Source organism: Micromesistius poutassou (genome assembly GCF_964030765.1).
Source record: "Micromesistius poutassou genome assembly, chromosome: 13".
Classification (NCBI taxonomy): Eukaryota; Metazoa; Chordata; class Actinopteri; order Gadiformes; family Gadidae; genus Micromesistius; species Micromesistius poutassou.
In genome coordinates, this window is record NC_140283.1 from 1,518,748 (window position 1) to 1,541,894 (window position 23,147).

The 23,147-nt window shown below is 47.7% G+C and overlaps 1 protein-coding gene across 1 annotated transcript in view; it reads left to right on the top strand.

Annotated features, from left to right (window-relative positions):
- The window catches only part of LOC311357711 (DENN domain-containing protein 5B-like), a gene marked incomplete at its 5' end in the record, with an annotated part of 33,052 nt that extends 10,312 nt beyond the window's left edge, over window positions 1-22,740 (top strand). Inside the window, 17 exons of the mRNA XM_084477742.1 lie at window positions 1,809-2,333; window positions 2,786-2,996; window positions 6,618-6,765; window positions 7,521-7,611; window positions 9,293-9,412; window positions 10,051-10,200; window positions 10,867-10,945; window positions 11,180-11,258; window positions 11,719-11,847; window positions 12,476-12,597; window positions 13,990-14,135; window positions 15,939-16,057; window positions 17,119-17,306; window positions 17,537-17,619; window positions 18,550-18,676; window positions 20,579-20,738; window positions 22,260-22,740. Coding sequence (XP_084333868.1) covers window positions 1,809-2,333; window positions 2,786-2,996; window positions 6,618-6,765; window positions 7,521-7,611; window positions 9,293-9,412; window positions 10,051-10,200; window positions 10,867-10,945; window positions 11,180-11,258; window positions 11,719-11,847; window positions 12,476-12,597; window positions 13,990-14,135; window positions 15,939-16,057; window positions 17,119-17,306; window positions 17,537-17,619; window positions 18,550-18,676; window positions 20,579-20,738; window positions 22,260-22,443 — 2,661 coding nt within the window. The 3' untranslated portion in view covers window positions 22,444-22,740. The remainder of the gene's footprint in view (window positions 1-1,808; window positions 2,334-2,785; window positions 2,997-6,617; window positions 6,766-7,520; window positions 7,612-9,292; window positions 9,413-10,050; window positions 10,201-10,866; window positions 10,946-11,179; window positions 11,259-11,718; window positions 11,848-12,475; window positions 12,598-13,989; window positions 14,136-15,938; window positions 16,058-17,118; window positions 17,307-17,536; window positions 17,620-18,549; window positions 18,677-20,578; window positions 20,739-22,259) is intronic.
- Between the last annotated feature and the right edge of the window lie 407 nt (window positions 22,741-23,147).

The window sequence follows — 23,147 nt, forward strand, 5'->3', positions numbered from 1 at the left end:
TAGATACAATGATGATGATGATTGCTTTAAGTTAACCTTGCTTTTTGGCATTAAGTTAATTTTGGATGATTTTGAGCCTCTGGCGGCCATGTTGTTTTGTCAATCAACTCCATTTTAGTTGAGCAGTTGGAACTTTGGTCCCCAACAGCCACTAAGTCGGTACCACTCAAATCAAACATTCCGTCTATGAACTGTGGTCCTTTTAGTCAGTGGCCACGCCCATCTCGAGATACAATTTGGAGAGTTTCATCTTGACCCATGTGCCTTTGACTATCCCAAGTTTGATGATGATTGGGTTAAGTTAACCCTGCCTTTTGACGTTAAGTTAAATTTTGACAATTTTTGACGATTTCTAGCCTCTGGCGGCCATGTTGTTTTGTCAATTGACTTCATTTTACTTGAGCAGTTGGAACTTTGGTCCCCAACGGCCACTAAGTCGGTCGCGCTCAAATCAAACATTGCGTCTATGAACTGTCGCGATTTTAGTGACAGGCCACGCCCATTTCGATGCCACACCCTATTTGAAAATATGCTGACTTTGTCTTGTTCAGAATTTTATTCTGAACAACTTTTGTATTGGAGTCAAGATCATAGGAGTCAACTTGTAGTTTTATATTCACTTAATGTAAAAATCCTTTTAAGACCAGCACTCTCAAGTTATCGTTTTTACAGTGAATCCTTATGTTTACTGCTGGAGATTTAAAGGCAGTCTTACTCAATCAGTTAAGAATTCAATTCAGTCCAATCCCCATTATCCCTCCCACCCTCAGTAACACCGTCCACCGTCCTCGCAGTCTGCCGTCAGTTCCCACACAGCGCCGTCAGAGTCAGACATCACATCCCACTCCTAGGTGCAGAGTCGTGTTGAGCCATCCTGGTGAGAGCTGTGGAACCGCCCTACACCCTAGTGATTCAGTACGTTTACATGCACAGCTTAATTCGATTAAAGCCATAGCTCGATTATGCTCCTCAATTGGACAACTGCAATTGTCCGCGTATACATGGCGGTGAGTAAATCGATTCATTGGCCGAAGCGTGTCATGCCCCGGTACGATAGGTGGCGCTGTACCCATTTCAACTAGTGGTAATAGAGCCACCGGTTGACCTCTTTATGTCACCAGCAACAACAAACTCATTCGAGAAAGCGATGTTTCAGCAGACAGCTGTCAGTTCATTTCGGGTATATATCATTTCTCCGACGCTCCATTGTTCCGACCTCTCGGTCGTATGCCGACTCCTCCGGCTGCTCTGCCGGCGGAGCAGTCCGCTTAGTGGTTTGATCATCTTATTCTTAATTATTGTCCTAAACTAATGGCACAATGCATGAAAAACATGTTTTACGCAGACTTCTTATTAGAATGTTGATGGGCCGAAATCTTTTTGGGATTCACTCTTACTCGCCACATATCACATAACACAAAGTACTGGCTTTGCCTAATTGTTGTTCATAATTAATATAATGCTGTCCTGATATAGAATGAGATGAGTGTGTGTTCTGACTGTAGGTAGTGGGTTCAGTGTTAAAGGTTAAAGCTGAAGACTGACACACTGTCTGTTTCATCCAGCGGCTCAGCAGCAGAGACGTCCACAGAGAGGCCTCTCCTTCAGACAGCACACAGCTAATCATACTCACTAGTTGGAAAGTTCCTTCTTTCTATGACGTGTCTGTCTGCGTGTCTGTCTGCGTGCCTGTCTGTGTGTCTCTCTGTCTCTCTGTCTGCGTGTCTGTCTCTCTGTCTGCGTGCCTGTCTGTGTGTCTCTCTGTCTCTCTGTCGGCGTGCCTGTCTGTCTGTCTGTCTGTCCTCCAGGCCACGCTGTGTTTCGTGGACGTTGATAACCGGGGCCTGGAGGTCCCAGAGGGCCTCCCCTCCTTCCCGGACCAGGAGCAGCTGGCCCAGGAGCTGAGGGAGGTGCTCCTGCGCTTCGGAGTGACCCCCCAGCCCGCCTCCTCCCCCCGCCCCCCCGCCTCCTCCCCCCGCCCCCCCACCTCCTCCCCCCGCCCCCCCGCCTCCTCCCTGGTGCTGGAGGACCTGATAGAGGACAGGCAGAACGGGAACCTGGGCGGCGAGGAGCTGGCGGTGTTGGAGCGGCTGCAGGCCCTCGCCCGGCGGTGCCAGGCGGGGGGGCGGCCGGGCGGGGGGGGGCCGACGGGGCCGCTGGAGGACGGGGAGCAGAAGGAGCTGCAGGCGGCCCAGATGAACGTCCAGCTGAGGGAGGCGGTGGCCGGGCGGCTGGCCGCCGTGTTCGGCCGCTACGAGGAGTTTGTGACGCACAGCGCCACCAGCCTGGACGCCTGGCTCAGCAACCCAGAGGGGACCTGCAACTTCGACAAAGTACGCCTTCACCTTATCTTAATGTAAAAAGACTTATTGTACAGTCGCACTTCACCTGCATAGGCAATCCCCTCAATATTAAGGTCGGATTATCTTAAAATATTATCCAATGACTATTAGGGAATTAATATTGTAGGACATGATTGTGCGCCGATGTTGTGATACAAGATGGTTAACCTGATGGGGTTAGGATGGGCTGCTGGTCCAGAGGGTTAACCTGATGGGTTAGGAGGGTTAACCTGATGGGTTAGGAGGGTTAACCTGATGGGTTAACCTGATGGGTTTGGGTTAGGAGGGTTAACCTGATGGGTTAACCTGATGGGTTTGGGTTAGGAGGGTTAACCTGATGGGTTAACCTGATGGGTTTGGGTTAGGAGGGTTAACCTGATGGGTTAACCTGATGGGTTTGGGTTAGGAGGGTTAACCGTTAACCGCTCTTGTTTTCCTCCCAGGCTTCCTTCCTTTCCATCCAGCCCGTGAGTCACCTGCACTTCCTGTCCCGCTTCCTGGAGACGTCCATGTTCTCAGCGTTCGTGGACAGGAAGTTGATCTCGCGCTGGGTGGACGGCGAGCCGCTCCAGCGTCTGTTTGACCAGCGCCTGGAGCGCAGCCGGCGGGCGCCCCCGGGGCGGAGCGGCCACCAGGAGGCGCTCTCCGAGGAGGGTGAGTTCTCCCTCACAGAGGGTCTCCTCCCCCATCACAGAGGGTCTCCCCCCCATCACAGAGGGTCTCCTCCCCATCACAGAGGGTCTCCTCCCCCATCACAGAGGGTCTCCCCCCCATCACAGAGGGTCTCCCCCCCATCACAGAGGGTCTCCCCCCCATCACAGAGGGTCTCCTCCCCATCACAGAGGGTCTCCCCCCCATCACAGAGGGTCTCCTCCCCCATCACAGAGGGTCTCCCCCCCATCACAGAGGGTCTCCTCCCCCATCACAGAGGGTCTCCTCCCCCCCATCAGAGAGGGTCTCCTCCCCCATCAGAGAGGGTCTCCTCCCCCAGGATGAGGCCTGAGTACCCCAGAGAACAGGGTGGAGAACAGAGAACAGAGAACAGAGAACAGGGTGGAGAACAGAGAACAGAGAACAGAGAACAGTGTGGAGAACAGAGAACAGAGAAGAGGGTGGAGAACAGAGAACAGAGAACAGAGAACAGAGAACGGGTGGAGAACAGAGAACAGAGAAGAGGGTGGAGAACAGAGAACAGAGAACAGAGAACAGAGAACAGGGTGGAGAACAGAGAACAGAGAAGAGGGTGGAGAACAGAGAACAGAGAACAGAGAACAGAGAACAGGGTGGAGAACAGAGAACAGAGAAGAGGGTGGAGAACAGAGAACAGAGAAGAGGGTGGAGAACAGAGAACAGAGAACAGGGTGGAGAACAGAGAACAGAGAACAGGGTGGAGAACAGAGAACAGAGAACAGAGAAGAGGGTGGAGAACAGAGAACAGAGAACAGGGTGGAGAACAGAGAACAGAGAACAGGGTGGAGAACAGAGAACAGAGAACAGGGTGGAGAACAGAGAACAGGGTGGAGAACGGGGCGCAGGGTGAAGGCCCAAAGCGCGGTCTAATGTCCAGGCCTTCAGACAGGTCAAAGGTCACCAGGATGTTCTGAAGGCTTCTGTATGGTTAACTCCGTCTGGATGACGACGGATGACGGCAACAGGACTTTGTCTCTAACGTTCTTCCATGTACGACTCTTCTCTTCATCATGTCAAGTCTTTATTATTGCCAAACGACGTAAATCGTCTGGAATTGATTTTGGGGATATTGGCTCACACAGGACAGTACAAGACCACACAGAACAAAGGAGACAACAAGTCTGACTGGAAATACACAAAAGACATCACATTCAAACTAGACACATGCATTGTTACCAGTGAGAACATACGAGACAAAGTGCTAGTGCATTTAAATCCCCTGAGGAGAAGGACAGCTCTGTAAGCAGAGCAGATAAGGAGTGTCGTGGGCATTAAGGGCCCTCAGCCTGAGGATAGGTTTGAGAATGGGGTGCTCTGGACCTGATGCAGAACCTTCTGCCTGATGGCAGAGGGCTGAAAAGGGAACTAGCAGGGTGAGATGAATCCAAGACTATTTTCCGTCCAGTTTTGACGAGACGGGTGTTGTAGATGTCACTGATATTGGGGAGGTCTAGCCCAATGATCCTGGATGCTGACCTAACTACCCTGTTCAGAGCAGACTCATCATCCGCTGAACAGTTACCCCCCACACAGTGATAGAGACAGTGAGGATACTCTCTATCACAGTTACCCCCCCACAGTGATAGAGACAGTGAGGATACTCTCTATCACAGTTACCCCCCCACAGTGATAGAGACAGTGAGGATACTCTCTATCACAGTTACCCCCCCACAGTGATAGAGACAGTGAGGATACTCTCTATCACAGTTCCCCCCCCCCCCCCCCCCACAGTGATAGAGACAGTGAGGATACTCTCTATCACAGTTCCCCCCCCCCCCCCCCACAGTGATAGAGACAGTGAGGATACTCTAGTATATATATAGTATACTATATAGGATACTCTCTATCACAGCCCTATACAACTGAAGCATCGCAGCCTTGGACACTTTACATATTTTAAGTTGTTTTAAAAAGAACGGTCTCTGGTGGCCTTTTTTCACAATGTGGCTGACATTAGTGTTCCATTTAAGATTGGAGGAGATGGTGGTCCCAAGGAACCTGAAGCTGTCCACCCAATCTACCGCTTGGTCCTTGAGGGCCAGGGGATGAAGCAGTTTAAAATTTTGACTCCTGAAATCAACAACCATCTCCTTGGTCTTGGAGATGTTGAGGGTCAAGTTGTTAATGGAACACCACTCTGCCAGCAACGACACTTCTGCTTTGTAAGATGATTCACCGTCGTTGGTGATGAGGCCTACAACAGTGGGATCATCTGAAATCTAAATCTAAATCTAAATCTAAATCTAAATCTAAATCTAAATCTAATCCTCACTGAGTCATGGTGAGAAATGCAGTCATTTGTACAAAATGAGAACAGGAGAGGCGACAAAACGCACCCCTGGGGGGCACCAATGCTAGTAGACATTGATTTAGATAAAAGATTATTAACCCTAACCACCTGAGATCTGTCAGTGAAGAAGTCAAGGATCCATCTGCACATGGACTCCTTAACACCCAGCCCCAGGAGTTTGTCACACAATCTCTTTGGGATGATGTTATTAAAAGCAGAACTAAAATCAATAAACCATACCCATGCATATGTAGCTGTCCCTTCCAGGTGTAAGATGTTGTGAGTGCAGAGAGAAACAGCATCTTCAACAGACCTGTTGTGTCTGTATGAGAACTGGGAAGGGTCAAGTGACACTCAAACACCTTCACGATGACTGAGGTTAGAGCCACTGCTCTGTAGTCATTAGGACAACTCACATACCACTTTCTGGGCACAGGAATGATAATAGCCACAGCCGGCCAATTATACACCAGGGTTCCCCGGTCAGACCCCCCTGGTTCAGATGTGTTACTACAGACGTCAGGGGCTCCATGGTGCAGGTGGTGCAACCGCACCAACACTTAAAAAAACAAAACAAAAACAACAACAATTAATAATTATATTTGTCCACGTCATGGCGTTGCAGTGGTGGTTGCAGCATGAACTAGGTCAGCGTTGTAACTTTAAATTACGTCTGCTCTTGCCTCTTGGTCACAAAGTCACGTCCAACAGCCAATCGGATGCTTCGACCCCAGAAAACATAGAGGCTACACGAGCGTTCTGAGCCAGCACCACACTTCAGATCGTTGTGCTGCTGTACCTTCGTCTGAATTTGTTCTTAAAACTTGTATGATTTATGTTTTGGATTTTGTGTTTGGGTGGAGCGTCGAGGATATTACAAAGCTGAATGTTGTGCACAAAGAAATCTGCTGATCTGTTTTGGTCTCAAAACTCTGAGAGAATTGCGCATTTAGACGCATTTAGACGCATTTAGACGCACCCGCACTTTGAAATTCATTCCAGCGCCGCTGACTGACTGAGGAACATAAGAAGAGGACGTCCTCCTCTAGCAAGATACCATGTCCTCACCTGGTCACCTGATGGTTCTGTGTGGACCTCACCTGGTCACCTGATGGTTCTGTGTGGACCTCACCTGGTCACCTGATGGTTCTGTGTGGACCTCACCTGGTCACCTGATGGTTCTGTGTGGACCTCACCTGGTCACCTGATGGTTCTGTGTGGACCTCACCTGGTCACCTGATGGTTCTGTGTGGACCTCACCTGGTCACCTGATGGTTCTGCTTCTGTGTCTCCAGCCCAGGCGGTGGAGCAGCGGCTCCTGAAGACGAGCCACACGGCCGTCCACCCTCACCTGCTGGACATGAGGATCGGACAGGGCCGGCACCAGCCGGGCCTCTTCCCCGCCCTGCAGCCCCACGTGCTCAGCAGCCACACCCCCAACAGGTAAGCAGCCACACCCCCAAGGGCGTGGCTGCTTAGGGCCCTTTAAGAAATGGGTCAAGGGCCCCCCCCCAACACACACACACACACACACACACACACACACACACACTGCCTGTCTGCGGCCTATGCCAGTGAGGAGAGTGGAGTGAACACTGTAGGCCGTCATTACACTTGGGACCGGCACCTAGTTGAGCTGGCTTAAGTGGCTGGGTTAGGCTAAACTATAAACATATATTACAAAGATCCCAACTAAATAAAGCCACATACACACTACTGAACCACTTCTGAAATACAGGCCTATAGGCTAGTACAACAAAAATATTGAACTAATTAGTTTTAAGAGATCAGAAGTTCTAAGAACGAATGGATAGGGACAAATTATAAACAAACAATTAGAAGGCCTGGCTACAATAAGCCTAATTTTATGGATTCAAATAAGCCTTATTTTATGGATTTTATGTATATATTTTTCCTTTTATAATCTATACTCTAGCCTATATATTTTGTGTTCAAAATGTTGGTAGTTTGAGTTTGAGGAAAAGTGAAAATGGCACTTTGCAACCTAACACGTAAACAGGCCTCAACTATTCATCCATTCATTCCACTTTATTGAAAAGGAGTGAGCATGGGAGGGGCCCCCTGTGACACGGCGGAGGGCCCGGGGCCCATAGCTCCGCCCCTGTATGTATGTATGTGTGTGTGTGTTTAAATGTATATGTGTATACATTAGTAATTATGTTAATTTAAATCAACAGGAGGGCGGGTCGGGCTACCGGGTCACGATGGACAGAACCCAAGAGAAGCACAAACAGGGAACCCACCGGAACCGACAACGACCAGAACCACGTAATATCACACACACACACACACACACACACACTGCATGTGTAGACGCTTCATGGGGCTTTAGTCTCTATGAAGGAATGTGACGCCTGCTGTTCAAAGGATTTAAAGGTCATCCCAGTGGTGAGTCTATGACTCCATGAGTCTATGACTCCATGAGTCTTATGTATGACTCCATGATGTTCAGAGTGAGTTATGACTCCATGATGTTCAGAGTGAGTCTATGACTCCATGATGTTCAGAGTGAGTTATGACTCCATGATGTTCAGAGTGAGTCTATGACTCCATGATGTTCAGAGTGAGTTATGACTCCATGATGTTGTCTTATGTATGACTTCCTGTTACTGATCAGGGGCCGTATTCACAACGCTTTTTATCTCACCGCTAGGAGTGCTCCTAACTCGCGCTAAAAGTTTTTATGTAGGAGTTTTTTCTTAAATTCACAAAGCCGCTGAGACCGACTCATACTAAGGATAAATCACTAAGAGTGAATTGAGAGTAACGCCCCCTAACGCCCCCTTACGTCGATTCTCGTGCGCAAGTTTAGAAGCGGTCAGTACGGTGATTGGTTGTTGAGTGCCGGCGGTCTCGTTGAAACTCACCTGCAATCAACGAAAAATAAGGAAATAGCCGAGGCTACAAATGAAGTCCTATCAAATAGTTATGGTCAGTGCAGTTAGCAGAATACACGCATGATGACACGTTTGTCAGACCACGATAATGACGTTGTATGCACGTTAAAGAGAAAGAGAAAGCCAACAATAGAAATACGTCAATTGCATTATATCAAGGAAGTAATTAAAAGCACCCTGCAAACTATAATCCAATGAGCATATTTCCAGCACTTAAACACTTTAAATATCAGCCCATACCACCGTTCAAGTCCTCCTATCACGATGAAGGAAAGCAGAGACAAAAAGACGTGAAACACAAGCGAAAGCCCAACTGGTTCCAGGACCAACTGCTACTGCTGGCCCAGTTTGTGCTGGAGAGGAGGGGGATTATATTTGGGGATTTATATTTTACATTTAGATTTGTGTGCTCTTATCGTAATCAATCATAATGCTTGTAATCATTTACATGTTATACTTTAACTGTGCTCCCGGTTGTGGATTGAGATAGGGTGTCAAGAGCCACGTCTTGCAGGGATAGCCACTGTCACCCAGCAGGTGATCCAGCTGGTTCATGGTGCCTCTCAAAAAGCTGCCTCAGACCGCTTCCTCATCTGTTGATGGCGCAATGATTTTGATGTGCGTCCCGCCAATAGCACCGACCACAACGGGCATACCTGCGATTGCCATGAGGTTGGCTTTGACCCTGTGTAGTTGTTGATTGTCCAAAAGGAAACCGGATCAACTGTTGATGATATGTGGTCTAGAGAGCATGTTGATGGTTTGGTTTAGGGCACGGCTGACTGATGGTTGCGACATTCTTAAATTGTCTGCATTGCAAAGTTCCATCTTCCCTGTTGCTAAATATAAGTGTTGCCAAACATTTTATATCGGAACTAATCGGGTTAATTCCTGTTTGTTTGTTATTGCATCCCACACTAATTCAACCACACGTTTGATACCTCACGATTTAGCCTATATTTTTTTAGGAGTTTCTCCTAAATTCGCCACTTAGGACCTACTTTTAGCCCTAAGATTCTTTGTGAATACGGCCCCTGGTCTCTGCTTTACAGAAGTGCTCGTTCGGGAGGAGGAACCTGTGTTATTCCAGACTGTTGGACCCCTCCCCTTCAGCTGTCACTCAAACCCACAGGGAGTTTGTCTACGGGCTCCTGAACGAGTGTCGCCTGAAGGTCAGTGCATGTATCAGGGTCACCTGAAGGTCAGAGCATGTATCAGGGTCACCTGAAGGTCAGTTCATGTATCAGGGTCACCTGAAGGTCAGTGCATGTATCAAGTTCACATGAAGGTCAGTGCATGTATCAACTTCACCTGAAGGTCAGAGCATGTATCAGGGTCACCTGAATGTCAGAGCATGTATCAGCGTCCCTGAAGGTCAGTACATGTATCAGGGTCCCTGAAGGTCAGTTCATGTATCAGGGTCACCTGAAGGTCAGAGCATGTATCAGGGTCCCTCGCTACACCATCTAGGGACTCCATCGCTCCACCTAGGCTGCTTTTACTTGGATCCCCAAAAAACAGTACAGAGGGTGAAGATAATTAAAACGTTTTAAGGATAATGATTCACAGAGCCAGTGGGAGCTCTGTGTGGTGACCGCTGATTCAAGCTTTGTGCATCGATGGAGTCCAATCGGTCTGACTGCTTAAAGCGGCCTCACACACACTCCATAATCATCGTGTTTATTCTTATTATTGGGTACTTGGCTCTTCGTTTGTTTTGGTTGACTAGCAACCATGGTCATCTACCTTAGCACTTACCTACTGCTTTGAACGTGTGTGTGTGTGTGTGTGTGTGTGTGTGTGTGTGAAGACCAAGCGCATGCTGGTGGAGCGGATAGGGAAGGAGAGCCTGGAGGGGGGGGGCCCGGGGGACCTCTCCGGCCTGCAGGAGAGGACGCTGATCCAGGGTCTGTGTGACCTGCTGGAGAGGACCTGGGGCCACGGCCTGCAGCTCAAACAGGTCTCACTCTCACTGTCTCTCTCTCTCTCTCTCTCTCTCTGTCTCTCTCTCTGTCTGTCTCTCTCTCTCTCTCACTCGGTCTCACTCTCTCTCTCTCTCGCTCACTCTCACTGTCTCTCTCACTCTCACTGTCTCTCTCATTCTGTATGTCTCTCTCTCTCTCACTCTCACTGTCTCTCTCATTCTGTATGTCTCTCTCTCTCTCTCTCACTCTCACTGTCTCTCTCACTCTGTCTCTCTCACACTCACTCTCTCTCACTCACTCACTCCTCTCCTCTAGTTCAGAAGGTGCACTAGTAAGTCATCTGGGCCTTAGCGTTTCTGTATATTAATCGGGTTATGTTTATTTCTGTTTACCCAGGTTCAGAGGAGTTGTTTAGTTTACGCTGTGCGTAAAGCAGTGGTCGTCACTGGGTTAGCGTCTGCTTTCTGTTAGCCGCTACCGATGACTTGGCGAGTTCCAATAGCCTAGCGCCGGTTAGTGTGAGGGAAACACACTTTAAATTACTTTTTGTTGAGTTCTGAATTGTCCCTTATTCAAAAGGAGTGCCATCACAACACAACAAACACTGACACTTGTGCGCTGTAATCTCTGGCTACCTGTGAAGAACTGAATGTGAATGTGAAGAGGCCTTTACAGCCCGAGGGCCTGTGCTCGTCTCCCAGGGGCCCTCCACGCTGTGGTCCCACCTGCTCCACTACCAGGCGGTCAGGGGGAAGAGCGACGCGCTGGCCCCGCCCTCAGGTCTGTGGGAGGCCGGCAGTCATCACCGTACTAGTGTGGGGAATATTGTGGGTGTGTGCATGTGTGTGGGTGTTTGTGTGTGAGATAGAGCCACATAAGATGTCAGCAGGGATATTAGTACTGTCACTCTTGACACTTTGACACAATATATTTCATAACTCAAGTGTTTAATAGAGCACCTAGAAAGGATTAGGTTGTGTTGTTGTGTAAGATCTGGTTCTGGTTCTGGTCTAGGGGTCTCTGGGCAGGAACCCAGAAGGTCTGAGGAGGACTCGCTGGCCCCTGTGAAGGACACGCTGCTGCAGGACATGAGGTATGGTTCCTCAGGTTCCTCAGGCCCTGCTCTGCAATTCAAGGTTGTGTTATTTGGATCTTGAGGTGTTCCCACAGTATCTGTGGACTCCAGAGTTGAATCCCAGCACGTGGAACTGACAAGTCCCCCAACCAATCACAGAAGAGAGTGTGATTGGTCAGAACTGAGCCAGCAGAAGTCTAAAATCAAAATAGTCTCAAAGTGAGACAATGTACTCCAAATAACACCTAACGGTTCCTTCAGCACCAATGGGCCAGTGTGTTTTTGACACACTTTATTCACTCTTAGCTCCTAACGGTTCCTTCAGCACCAATGGGCCAGTGTGTTTTTGACACACTTTATTCACTCTTAGCTCCTAATGGTTCCTTCAGCACCAATGGGCCTGTGTGAGTATAACCGTGTTTGAGGGCTATGTTAATACAGTGTACGTCACACGTTGTGCTGCTGACCTGCTCCTCAGGTTCGTCCAGAGGATGAGTGAAGGTCTGTCTGAGGTGGCTCTGGTCCGGGCCTGGATCCACCTGGCGCTGGAGAAGAAGCTCCTCTCCAAACATCTCAAGGAGCTGCTCTCCGACCAGGAGCTGCTCAGGCAAGAGCCCTCGACCTCTGACCCCTGAACCCCCATCTCAAACACCATACATCACCATGACAACGACATGACAACACACAGGAACACGTCCAGTAGAATGATCTATGACCCCCGCCCATAGAGCTGTAAGAGTGGAACCAAGACAAATGTTGCATAAGAGACATGTGTACATATATATATAAATGTATATAACTGTTTGATGAACAGGAAAGTGGGTTAAAGGAGATGCCCTGGACAGGGTGCCCTGACTCATTACTTTTGACCCCCTGGCTCCTGCTCTGCATTGACCCCAGTCGTACTTATGGGGTCAATACCATATTCAGCCGCTTCATGAGCAACTATATCTGAAGACCTTCTTACTTGAAAAATCCAGTCTAAATCTAAGTCTAAACAAGGGTGTTATTCCACTGGTGTCACAGCGCCCCTGTGTGGCTGCTTCTCCCGAGTGGTCTTCAGGGGCCCGCGGTGGGATGTGGGTTGCTGGTAGACTGAGGGACCTGGTACGTGAGGCTGGTCCATGCTGCCATGAAGGAGACGTCCTTCGGTGTGGGAGGTGATGGCTGGTCACCACCCTCCACCAGTACTACTGTTGATGTCATCTCCTCCTGGTTGTGTTTGTCTGCTGCAGGCAGCTGTACCGGCCCCACGCCTTCCTGCTGTGTGAGGAGGAGCGAGAGCAGTTCCTGTTCCACCTCCTGTCTCTGAACACGGTGGACTACCTCTGCTTCACCCGCCTCTTCACCGCCATCAGTCAGTAGGCTCTGTGTCCTCCATCAGTCAGTAGGCTCTGTGTCCTCCATCAGTCAGTAGGCTCTGTGTCCTCCATCAGTCAGTAGGCTCTGTGTCCTCCATCAGTCAGTAGGCTCTGTGTCCTCCATCAGTCAGTAGGCTCTGTGTCCTCCATCAGTCAGTAGGCTCTGTGTCCTCCATCAGTCAGTAGGCTCTGTGTCCTCCATCAGTCAGTAGGCTCTGTGTCCTCCATCAGTCAGTAGGCTCTGTGTCCTCCATCAGTCAGTAGGCTCTGTGTCCTCCATCAGTCAGTAGCCCTAAAATAAATGAACTTAGAACAGCTTATATTATTAATGTTGTTCAGGGTTTGGTTAATATATATTGTTGCTGTGGGCCGGAAATTAAAAAAGAAAACCTGTGTTTTCTAAATGAACCAAGTCATCAAAGTTGGTATTGTCTTTATATATGGTCAGATAAATATATATATTTTTAAAAACACAATAAAGCCCAAAGGCTTGTTTCCATTGTGGTCCTTAAGATGTAAGGGCAGAAACAATACATAAAACATTGAGGAAAGACAAGCAGACACACAAACATACAATATTCCTACTCCAATATTCCTACTTCAAGGATCTTTGATTTTGTTTATGAGTTTGCTAAGCATTTTTATTGAAGATTTAAAATGAAAGTAGGAGGAGCTCAACAATTGAAGTTGGAAGGGAAGCCATTCCACAAGACAAAGTATAGGAAAGAGTACTTTCCCATACAGCAGGTTACAGAGTTTATTTTAGCTATGTGTGTGATCTCCTGTCATTATTTATATCTTAGGGCTGTTAAAATATGCACGATTATAACGCGTTAACACAATCTTATTTTAATTTGATAAAAACATAGACGCATTAACACCCATTCTTTTTTTACTGATTTTGAAAGGTTTTGCCAACAGAATGTCAACATTCATATCAGAATTAATTTTTGTTTTTAGTTCAACTTACTTTACATTAAGTTACACGTAAGTCACTGCCTTATTACAATTGCAGTAAGTGTTTACAATTCCCCAATCTGTGGTGTTCTGTAAGTTTATATTCAACCCACACTGAGTGAGTCAATAAAACTCCTCAAGACCACTTGGTCTAGTTTTTGCTTATTAAGTACATTTGGTATGAATGATAATGTGTCATTCCATTTTATAATCTCCAACTACAACTCCATCCAACTCCATCTACAATTGGAGTGGACTTAAAATATAATTTTTTTAATGTGATTAATCGTGAGTTAACTCACCAATACTATGCGATTAAAGTAATCGTTTGACAGCCCTAATATATTTATTTATATATACAGTATATATAAGTATATAAACATGTAGACCTGAACAGATGTTATCAGAAGTGACGTGCTCCTCTCTTCAAGGTATTCCGTATCGCGTTGTCATCATCCCCATGAAGAAGCTCAGCATCGCCATGACAACGGTCAACCCCTGGGTTTGTGTGTCCGGAGAGCTCGGGGACTCGGGGCTCCGACAGATCCCCAAGAACACCCAGGAGGTCTTCTTCCAGGTCAGTCCCTCAGCGGTCCTCCAACACCCAGGAGGTCTTCTTCCAGGTCAGTCCCTCAGCGGTCCTCCAACACCCAGGAGGTCTTCTTCCAGGTCAGTCCCTCAGTGGTCCTCAAACACCCAGGAGGTCTTCTTCCAGGTCAGTCCCTCAGCGGTCCTCAAACACCCAGGAGGTCTTCTTCCAGGTCAGTCCCTCAGTGGTCCTCAAACACCCAGGAGGTCTTCTTCCAGGTCAGTCCCTCAGCGGTCCTCAAACACCCAGGAGGTCTTCTTCCAGGTCAGTCCCTCAGCGGTCCTCAAACACCCAGGAGGTCTTCTTCCAGGTCAGTCCTCAGCGGTTCCTCACCTCGTCCTGCTGCTCACGGCCTTATGGGTCAACATGCAAATGGTCTCACTGGACGCAGATAATTCATTCAGACAACGACTTTCACTTCCCAAAAATTGCAGTTGTTATGCCTTGAATAGTCATTCATTATTATGATCTGGTTGTTTTATGATTTATTTATGATATTTAGTGTAATATTAATCCATATAAATGTGTTGACGCTATATGGATGAAGTGGATCCATCATGGTCTTGCTATGGAGCTCCAGGCTCCAGGGTGATGATAGCAGTAGTAATGCAGCTCTCTCTCAGTGTCAGTAGTAATGCAGCTCTCTCTCAGTGTCAGTAGTAATGCAGCTCTCCTCTCAGTGTCAGTAGTAATGCAGCTCTCTCTCAGTGTCAGTAGTAATGCAGCTCTCTCTCAGTGTCAGTAGTAATGCAGCTCTCTCTCAGTGTCAGTAGTAATGCAGCTCTCTCTCAGTGTCAGTAGTAATGCAGCTCTCCTCTCAGTGTCAGTAGTAATGCAGCTCTCTCTCAGTGTCAGTAGTAATGCAGCTCTCTCTCAGTGTCAGTAGTAATGCAGCTCTCTCTCAGTGTCAGTAGTAATGCAGCTCTCTCTCAGTGTCAGTAGTAATGCAGCTCTCTCTCAGTGTCAGTAGTAATGCAGCTCTCTCTCAGTGTCAGTAGTAATGCAGCTCTCTGTGTCAGTAGTAATGCAGCTCTCTCTCAGTGTCAGTAGTAATGCAGCTCTCTGTGTCAGTAGTAATGCAGCTCTCTCTCAGTGTCAGTAGTAATGCAGCTCTCTCTCAGTGTCAGTAGTAATGCAGCTCTCTGTGTCAGTAGTAATGCAGCTCTCTCTCAGTGTCAGTAGTAATGCAGCTCTCTCTCAGTGTCAGTAGTAATGCAGCTCTCTGTGTCAGTAGTAATGCAGCTCTCTCCTCAGTGTCAGTAGTAATGCAGCTCTCTCAGTGTCAGTAGTAATGCAGCTCTCTCTCAGTGTCAGTAGTAATGCAGCTCTCTCTCAGTGTCAGTAGTAATGCAGCTCTCTGTGTCAGTAGTAATGCAGCTCTCTGTGTCAGTAGTAATGCAGCTCTCTCTCAGTGTCAGTAGTAATGCAGCTCTCTCTCAGTGTCAGTAGTAATGCAGCTCTCTGTGTCAGTAGTAATGCAGCTCTCTCTCAGTGTCAGTAGTAATGCAGCTCTCTCTCAGTGTCAGTAGTAATGCAGCTCTCTGTGTCAGTAGTAATGCAGCTCTCTCTCAGTGTCAGTAGTAATGCAGCTCTCTCTCAGTGTCAGTAGTAATGCAGCTCTCTGTGTCAGTAGTAATGCAGCTCTCTCTCAGTGTCAGTAGTAATGCAGCTCTCTCTCAGTGTCAGTAGTAATGCAGCTCTCCTCAGTGTCAGTAGTAATGCAGCTCTCTCTCAGTGTCAGTAGTAATGCAGCTCTCTCTCAGTGTCAGTAGTAATGCAGCTCTCTCTCAGTGTCAGAGCCTGGGCCGTCTCAGCACGCTGACGCTGGGCCAGGACGACGCCGGCCTGCTGGCCAAGTGCTTCATCGAGTGTGTGGTCGTCTACAACGAGATCACCGGACACACGTACAAGTAAGCAGTGCTCTGCTGATGTCGTTCCCTGTTCAGCTGCTCAGGCACCCTGTCCAGGCTGGATGTCCAGGCTGGATGTCCAGGCTGACCACAGGGTGGATGTGGACCACAGGGTGGATGTGACCACAGGGTGGATGTGGACCACAGGGTGGATGTGACCACAGGGTGGATGTGGACCACAGGGTGGATGTGGACCACAGGGTGGATGTGACCACAGGGTGGATGGGACCACAGGGTGGATGTGACCACAGGGTGGATGTGACCACAGGGTGGACAGCCCTTGCGGCTCGTCGCCTCAACGCAAGGTTACAATTTTTGGGAGGCGCACGTCAGGCCCTCGTGGTGGACGCAAGGAGGGTCCGCAAGGACGTAACGGGTCCGTAACGCCCTTGCATTGCGTCAATGTGGGACCATAATCAGCCCTTTAGCCTGCTTTCCAATCGGCTGGAACACCCTCTCATACACTCACCCTCTGCTACATTCACCCTCTCATACACTCACCCTCTGCTACACTCACCCTCTGCTACACTCACCCTCTCAATTCATAGAACTGTTACGCTCAGAATTCTGAATTATTACACTGCCTTACACGCGGACACTATTTTCACTAGAATTCAGCCTAATGAGTACATGTGAAGCCTGTGGATGTGTTCATGTGGGCTCTATTGGTGAGAGGCACCGCTATGGGAGTTAATCTCTGGAATACAGTGGATGGCAACTGATAGCCAACTTGCAATTTGCAAACACGCCTCGACCACAGAGGGGGTGAGTTAAACAAAATGATGGCTGTTTTACAACTCGACGTTGACAATGTCAGAAATGTAGCGTGGGTCTTAATGAACTAAAGGCTCAACGCTTAGTGGTAGGGTTAGGGTAACCCTAACCCTAACCCTACCACTAAGGGTTAGGGTTAGGGTTACCCTAACCCTAACCCTTAGTGGTAGACCATAAATTAACTAAAGGCTCAACGCTTAGTGGTAGGGTTAGGGTTAGGGTTAGGGTAACCCTAACCCTAACCCTTAGTGGTAGACCATAAATGAACGTATCTCTTTTCACTACAGGTTCCCCTGTGGCCGATGGCTGGGCAAGGGCGTGGGGGACGGAAGCTTGGAGAGGGTTCTGATTGGTCAGCTGGTGTCCCCGGGAGCAGAGGAGGATTCTGGGAAATGGTCCGGGACACCTCCTGCCGAAGTGGGTTCTCCGCCTCATGCTGTGCAGGCGGTGTTGGGATCCCTCCGAGGACGCAGCAGTACGTACCCTGAGAGGAGAGCACAACAGCTCTGTAGCAGCAGCTTTAACAATAAGCAGGTCTGCTTCTGGCTCCAGGATGCCTACAGGTCCTCTGCAGAAAGTGGGGCATCTTACCCAGTTCCCATCCAACCTTTTGTTAACTTACTGTCATGAAATGTGACGCTACTTCTACCGTCTACCTCCCCTCTGTGTCTCCTTTGTTCCATCCGTCTTCCCATTGGTGAACAGAGATCCTGTCCGCTGAGGTCCAGGAGGAGATGAGGGAGGCGGCCAACAACCTGGTGAAGCACTTCCACAAGCCGGAGCAGGAGGTATCAAACAGGACCATTCAGAGTCTGCTTAAGACAACAGCATGGAAAGGCCAGTGTATGACATTGTTACACTGGCCAGTGTGAGACAGTGTTACACTGGCCAGTGTGAGACAGTGTTACACTGGCCACTGTGTGACAGTGTTACACTGGCCAGTGTGAGACAGTGTTACACTGGCCACTGTGTGACAGTGTTACACTGGCCACTGTGTGACAGTGTTACACTGGCCACTGTGTGACAGTGTTACACTGGCCAGTGGGTGACAGTGTTACACTGGCCACTGTGTGACAGTGTTACACTGGCCACTGTGTGACAGTGTTACACTGGCCACTGTGTGACAGTGTTACACTGGCCAGTGGGTGACAGTGTTACACTGGCCACTGTGTGACAGTGTTACACTGGCCACTGTGTGACAGTGTTACACTGGCCACTGTGTGACAGTGTTACACTGGCCAGTGGGTGACAGTGTTACACTGGCCACTGTGTGACAGTGTTACACTGGCCACTGTGTGACAGTGTTACACTGGCCACTGTGTGACAGTGTTACACTGGCCACTGTGTGACAGTGTTACACTGGCCAGTGGGTGACAGTGTTACACTGGCCACTGTGTGACAGTGTTACACTGGCCAGTGGGTGACAGTGTTACACTGGCCACTGTGTGACAGTGTTACACTGGCCACTGTGTGTCAGTTGCTACACGCCACCTAGTTGCTTTCACGGGGCTCCAGGGTGGTGAGGTTGGACACTGGCCCCAGTGTGTGTCGTGATGGCTAGTTTAACCTGTGCATATGGATATATATATAATATGTTCTCAATGCACCACAGGTGTGCAGCCATCAAAACAAACCATCAACCAAACACACTTTTAATGAATCGACATGTGTTGCGACACCATGTGCATGTGGAGCTAGAGCGCTGTGTTGTCCTTCAGAGGGAGAACCTGACGGTGCTGCTGTGTGGGGAGGGGGGGCTGGTGCAGGCGCTGCACAAGTTCTTCCTCCACGGCCTTCGCTCCACCCGCCTCTTCCAGAGGAACGTGTTCGTCTGGGACTTTGTGGGTAAGTGTGTGAATGTGTCCGTCTGGGACTTTGTGGGTAAGTGTGTGAATGTGTTTGATTATTTATTCTTGCATGGGTGTACAGTGATCATTATTAATCATTAAAAACAAGTGCATAATTGTAATAATTGTATAACACTAGCGCAGGTTACCCAATTAGCATTCAGAGAGGTCCAGTTCAAGGTCTGAACCATAGAAATGTCTGTCGCTATGATTCAGGGGTATATGTAGTTATGTATGTATGTAAGTAATATGTAATATTACATAATATGTAGTTATGTATGTAGTAAAAAAAATAATAATAAATAAGCTGCCTAATCATGAAAAACAGTACTGTATTTCATCTTTTTACTCAAAAAATAACTTTAAAAGTGTTTGTTTGTTTTTGTTTTTCAAACAAAGTGCTTTTATTTTTTAATCAAATACGAAACTTCAGTGGCTATGTGTGCTCAGAACCAGATCACCTCTGAACATGAGACGGTTTACTGGTCCATTCATCCTGAAGCTTGATGCTCGGAGTCTTTATTTATTAAGTCTATTATTCTATTATTATTATGTCTATTATTATTAATCTCAGAGCGGAGTACGCCCTGCAGTGAGCTCCGCCGAGGGCCTCGTCCACCGAGGGCCAACAGGAGAGGGGCCCTGGAGGGGCCCTGTTCCTTCTATGTCCCTATCTAGTGGAGAAATGGTTCCTTGGTTGTGTTTGTATCTTAGTTTGATCCATTCAAAGATGCGTATCAGATCTCAGTATTTAATAGTTTTATTCCTAACATGAACACACAAATTGTAGAGTTGATTTCCATTACTTCATTAATAAAAGTGGCAGTGTGTAGAATTAATAAATATTCATGCATATGTTTAAATCGGTGTATAAGAGTTTTGTTTAAGTCCCCCTAGAGCGACATAGAGCAGCATCATGTGACCTTTGACCTGTGAGCCTCAGCGTCCGGAGCAGCAGGAGACAAACGCTTCACCAATCTCTAAATAATTCAGATTTTTACTAGATCAATGGATACGTTTTTACATATTATTATAGTTTTTGTGATCATGCCAATGTTAATAGCACTCGCCACTTATCAATGTAACGATTCAACTATTTTACTATTTTATTCTACTTTTTTTATTAACAAATTTGCCGCCCAATGCTAGCCTGGCTCCGCCCGCCTCCATACTTCCGCTCAATTTTCATTTTCCTTCAGTACTACGTCTGGGTTTGCGGTATATTTGCAGGTTTTCTGCAGCCAATTTTTTGGCCGTCCAATCAGCGAACAGAGGGAGTGGCTGAGAACATTGACGTCGAGGTTGTGCGCTAGTTTGAGTTGTAGTCAAACGTCAGCGATTGGTTATGGCAGATCCAGAGTGGCACTGGGCAGATCCAATAGTTTTAAACTCCAACAGACACCCGCCTTCAAGTGAGTCAATGTTCGTCAATGGAGAGTGGCCAGACTCTCTGTGCAAATGAAATGAAGTAGGAGGTAGTGGTAGGACCAAGCTAGCCCAAAGCATGGTGACTCATGCCTCTTGTGGGCTGCGGACCTCAGGTCTGTTCCAGCATGGTGCTCCGTCCTCAGTTGGGTCAATCTTCGCAGCTTGACACAATGCAGCTCTTCTTTGACGCGGTGTAGCGGAGTTAGCATCGGCCCGTTGTGTCTACTGAGGGAGCGGGTCCATGTTGTGCTGCCATCTTTCTACAGTAGCCCAGAATGGACAAACTGCTGAACAAAACTAAACCTTACCACAACACAGAACAATTTCAAATCATAAACGCTATCTTAATTGCAATGCAAAGACCTATCATTTTACAGCCCTAATAAGTAAATACAATTTATAAATGTATCATGGGACCTCATCAGTGTCCTAGTACAGAAGAACCTGTTGATGCCCACGCTGTCCCCTACAGAGAAGGCAGTGGTTTCCATGGATACGGCGGCTCAAGCTGTGGACCTGCCGGGGTCTGAGCCTGCTGACTCACTGTGCCGCTACGTGCACGCCATCAACGACTCCCCCAGAAACATGGGCAAGGAAGGGAAGTTCCAGCTGCTCCTGTGCCTGGGAGTCAGGTACAGGGCCACACAACTCTAACTAGTGTAATAATCTGCTCTTCACATGTTGTTACGTAAAGTCAAGTTGTCTTAACTCAACAAAGCTGTATGGAATCCCCTTATCAATAACAGTTGGTAATTAGTTTACTTATATTTTGACTTTTCCATGTTATGCCTGCCTGCTATCAAACAAGACAGTCCAGGAAAACATCTTTAAATAATGATGTTCTGGTCAAGTTTAGGTATAGTTATTAGGTTAGAGATGGTTAGTTTAGGTGTTAGGTTAGAGATGGTTAGTTAAGGTATAGTTTAGGTATTAGGTTAGAGATGGTTAGTTTAGGTGTTAGGTTAGAGATGGTTAGTTTAGGTGTAGGTTAGAGATGGTTAGTTTAGGTGTTAGGTTAGTGATGGTTAGTTTAGGTGTAGGTTAGCGATGGTTAGTTAAGGTTTTATGTTAGAGATGGTTAGTTAAGGTTTTAGGTTAGAGATGGTTAGATTAGAGATGGTTAGTTTAGGTGTTAGGTTAGAGATGGTTAGTTTAGGTGTTAGTTTAGAGATGGTTAGTTTAGGTGTTAGGTTAGAGATGGTTAGTTTAGGTGTTAGGTTAGAGATGGTTAGTTTAGGTGTAGGTTAGAGATAGTTAGTTTAGGTGTAGGTTAGAGATAGTTAGTTTAGGTGTTAGGTTAGCGATGGTTAGTTTAGGTGTAGGTTAGTGATGGTTAGTTAAGGTTTTAGGTTGAGATGGTTAGTTTAGGTGTTGGGTTAGAGATGGTTAGTTTAGGTGTAGGTTAGAGATGGTTAGTTTAGGTGTTAGGTTAGAGATGGTTAGTTAAGGTATTAGGTTAGAGATGGTTAGTTTAGGTGTTAGGTTAGAGATGGTTAGTTAAGGTTTTAGGTTAGAGATGGTTAGTTTAGGTGTTGGGTTAGAGATGGTTAGTTTAGGTGTAGGTTAGAGATAGTTAGTTTAGGTGTAGGTTAGAGATAGTTAGTTTAGGTGTTAGGTTAGCGATGGTTAGTTTAGGTGTAGGTTAGTGATGGTTAGTTAAGGTTTTAGGTTAGAGATGGTTAGTTTAGGTGTTGGGTTAGAGATGGTTAGTTTAGGTGTAGGTTAGAGATGGTTAGTTTAGGTATTAGGTTAGAGATGGTTAGTTTAGGTGTTAGGTTTGAGATGGTTAGTTTAGGTGTTAGGTTTGAGATGGTTAGTTAAGGTGTAGGTTAGAGATAGTTAGTTTAGGTGTTAGATTAGCGATGGTTAGTTTAGGTGTTAGGTTAGAGATGGTTAGTTAAGGTGTAGGTTAGAGATGGTTAGTTTAGGTATTAGGTTAGAGATGGTTAGTTTAGGTGTTAGGTTAGAGATGGTTAGTTTAGGTGTAGGTTAGAGATGGTTAGTTTAGGTGTTAGGTTAGCGATGGTTAGTTTAGGTGTAGGTTAGAGATGGTTAGTTTAGGTGTAGGTTAGCGATGGTTAGTGTAGGTTTGGGTAATGGTGAAGGGTTGTGTGTGGAGGTCACCCTCTACACCCCAGCTGGTTGTTCCACAGGGACCGGCTGATCTCTCGGTGGCTCCCCCTGCTGGCAGAGTGTCCACTGACGCCGCGCACGTTCGAGGAGAGCGCCCTGCTGAGGGACCGTGGCGCTGTGGACTCCCTCTCACGCATCGTGCACACGCTACACGAGTTCACCGTCACGCTGGAGGCGTCCCTGGTCAGTGGGGTCGACCTCTGACCCCTCCCCGTTCCAGAGTTCAAAGTACTCCACGACCAACGGAACCAGACTGCAGATGAACTGCTTTAAATGTATCACTAAACATCATTCCACAAGTAGAAAGAAGATGAAAAGGGAGATGGTGATCTGGCCTTGGAGCGCCTAGTGCAGCATGTGACCCTCTGGTGTGGAGGAGATGATGAGCAGCAGCCTGGGCCAAAACAAAACCGCTGCTTTTGTCCTCTGCTGTACATCGTAGATATTTCCAGATGCTTGCATACTGGGATCCAACTCTTGGACTGGCTCTCCTCCACCTCACGGTTCTCCTCCACCTCTTGGCTCTCCTCCTCAGACTGGCTCTCCTCCACCTCTTGGCTCTCCTCCTCAGACTGGCTCTCCTCCACCTCTTGGCTCTCCTCCTCAGACTGGCTCTCCTCCACCTCTTGGCTCTCCTCCTCAGACTGGCTCTCCTCCACCTCTTGGCTCTCCTCCTCAGACTGGCTCTCCTCCTCAGACTGGCTCTCCTCCACCTCTTGGCTCTCCTCCACCTCTTGGCTCTCCTCCTCAGACTGGCTCTCCTCCTCAGACGAGCTCTCCTCCTCAGATTATTGTAATGCTTGCACAACTTTTGTACTTTGCACCTGCATGGCTAAATTGGTGTTTCTGGGGCGTTTTTTACTTTGACATGTTCGCTAACAATAGCCAGTTTTGTTTTTGTTTTCTAT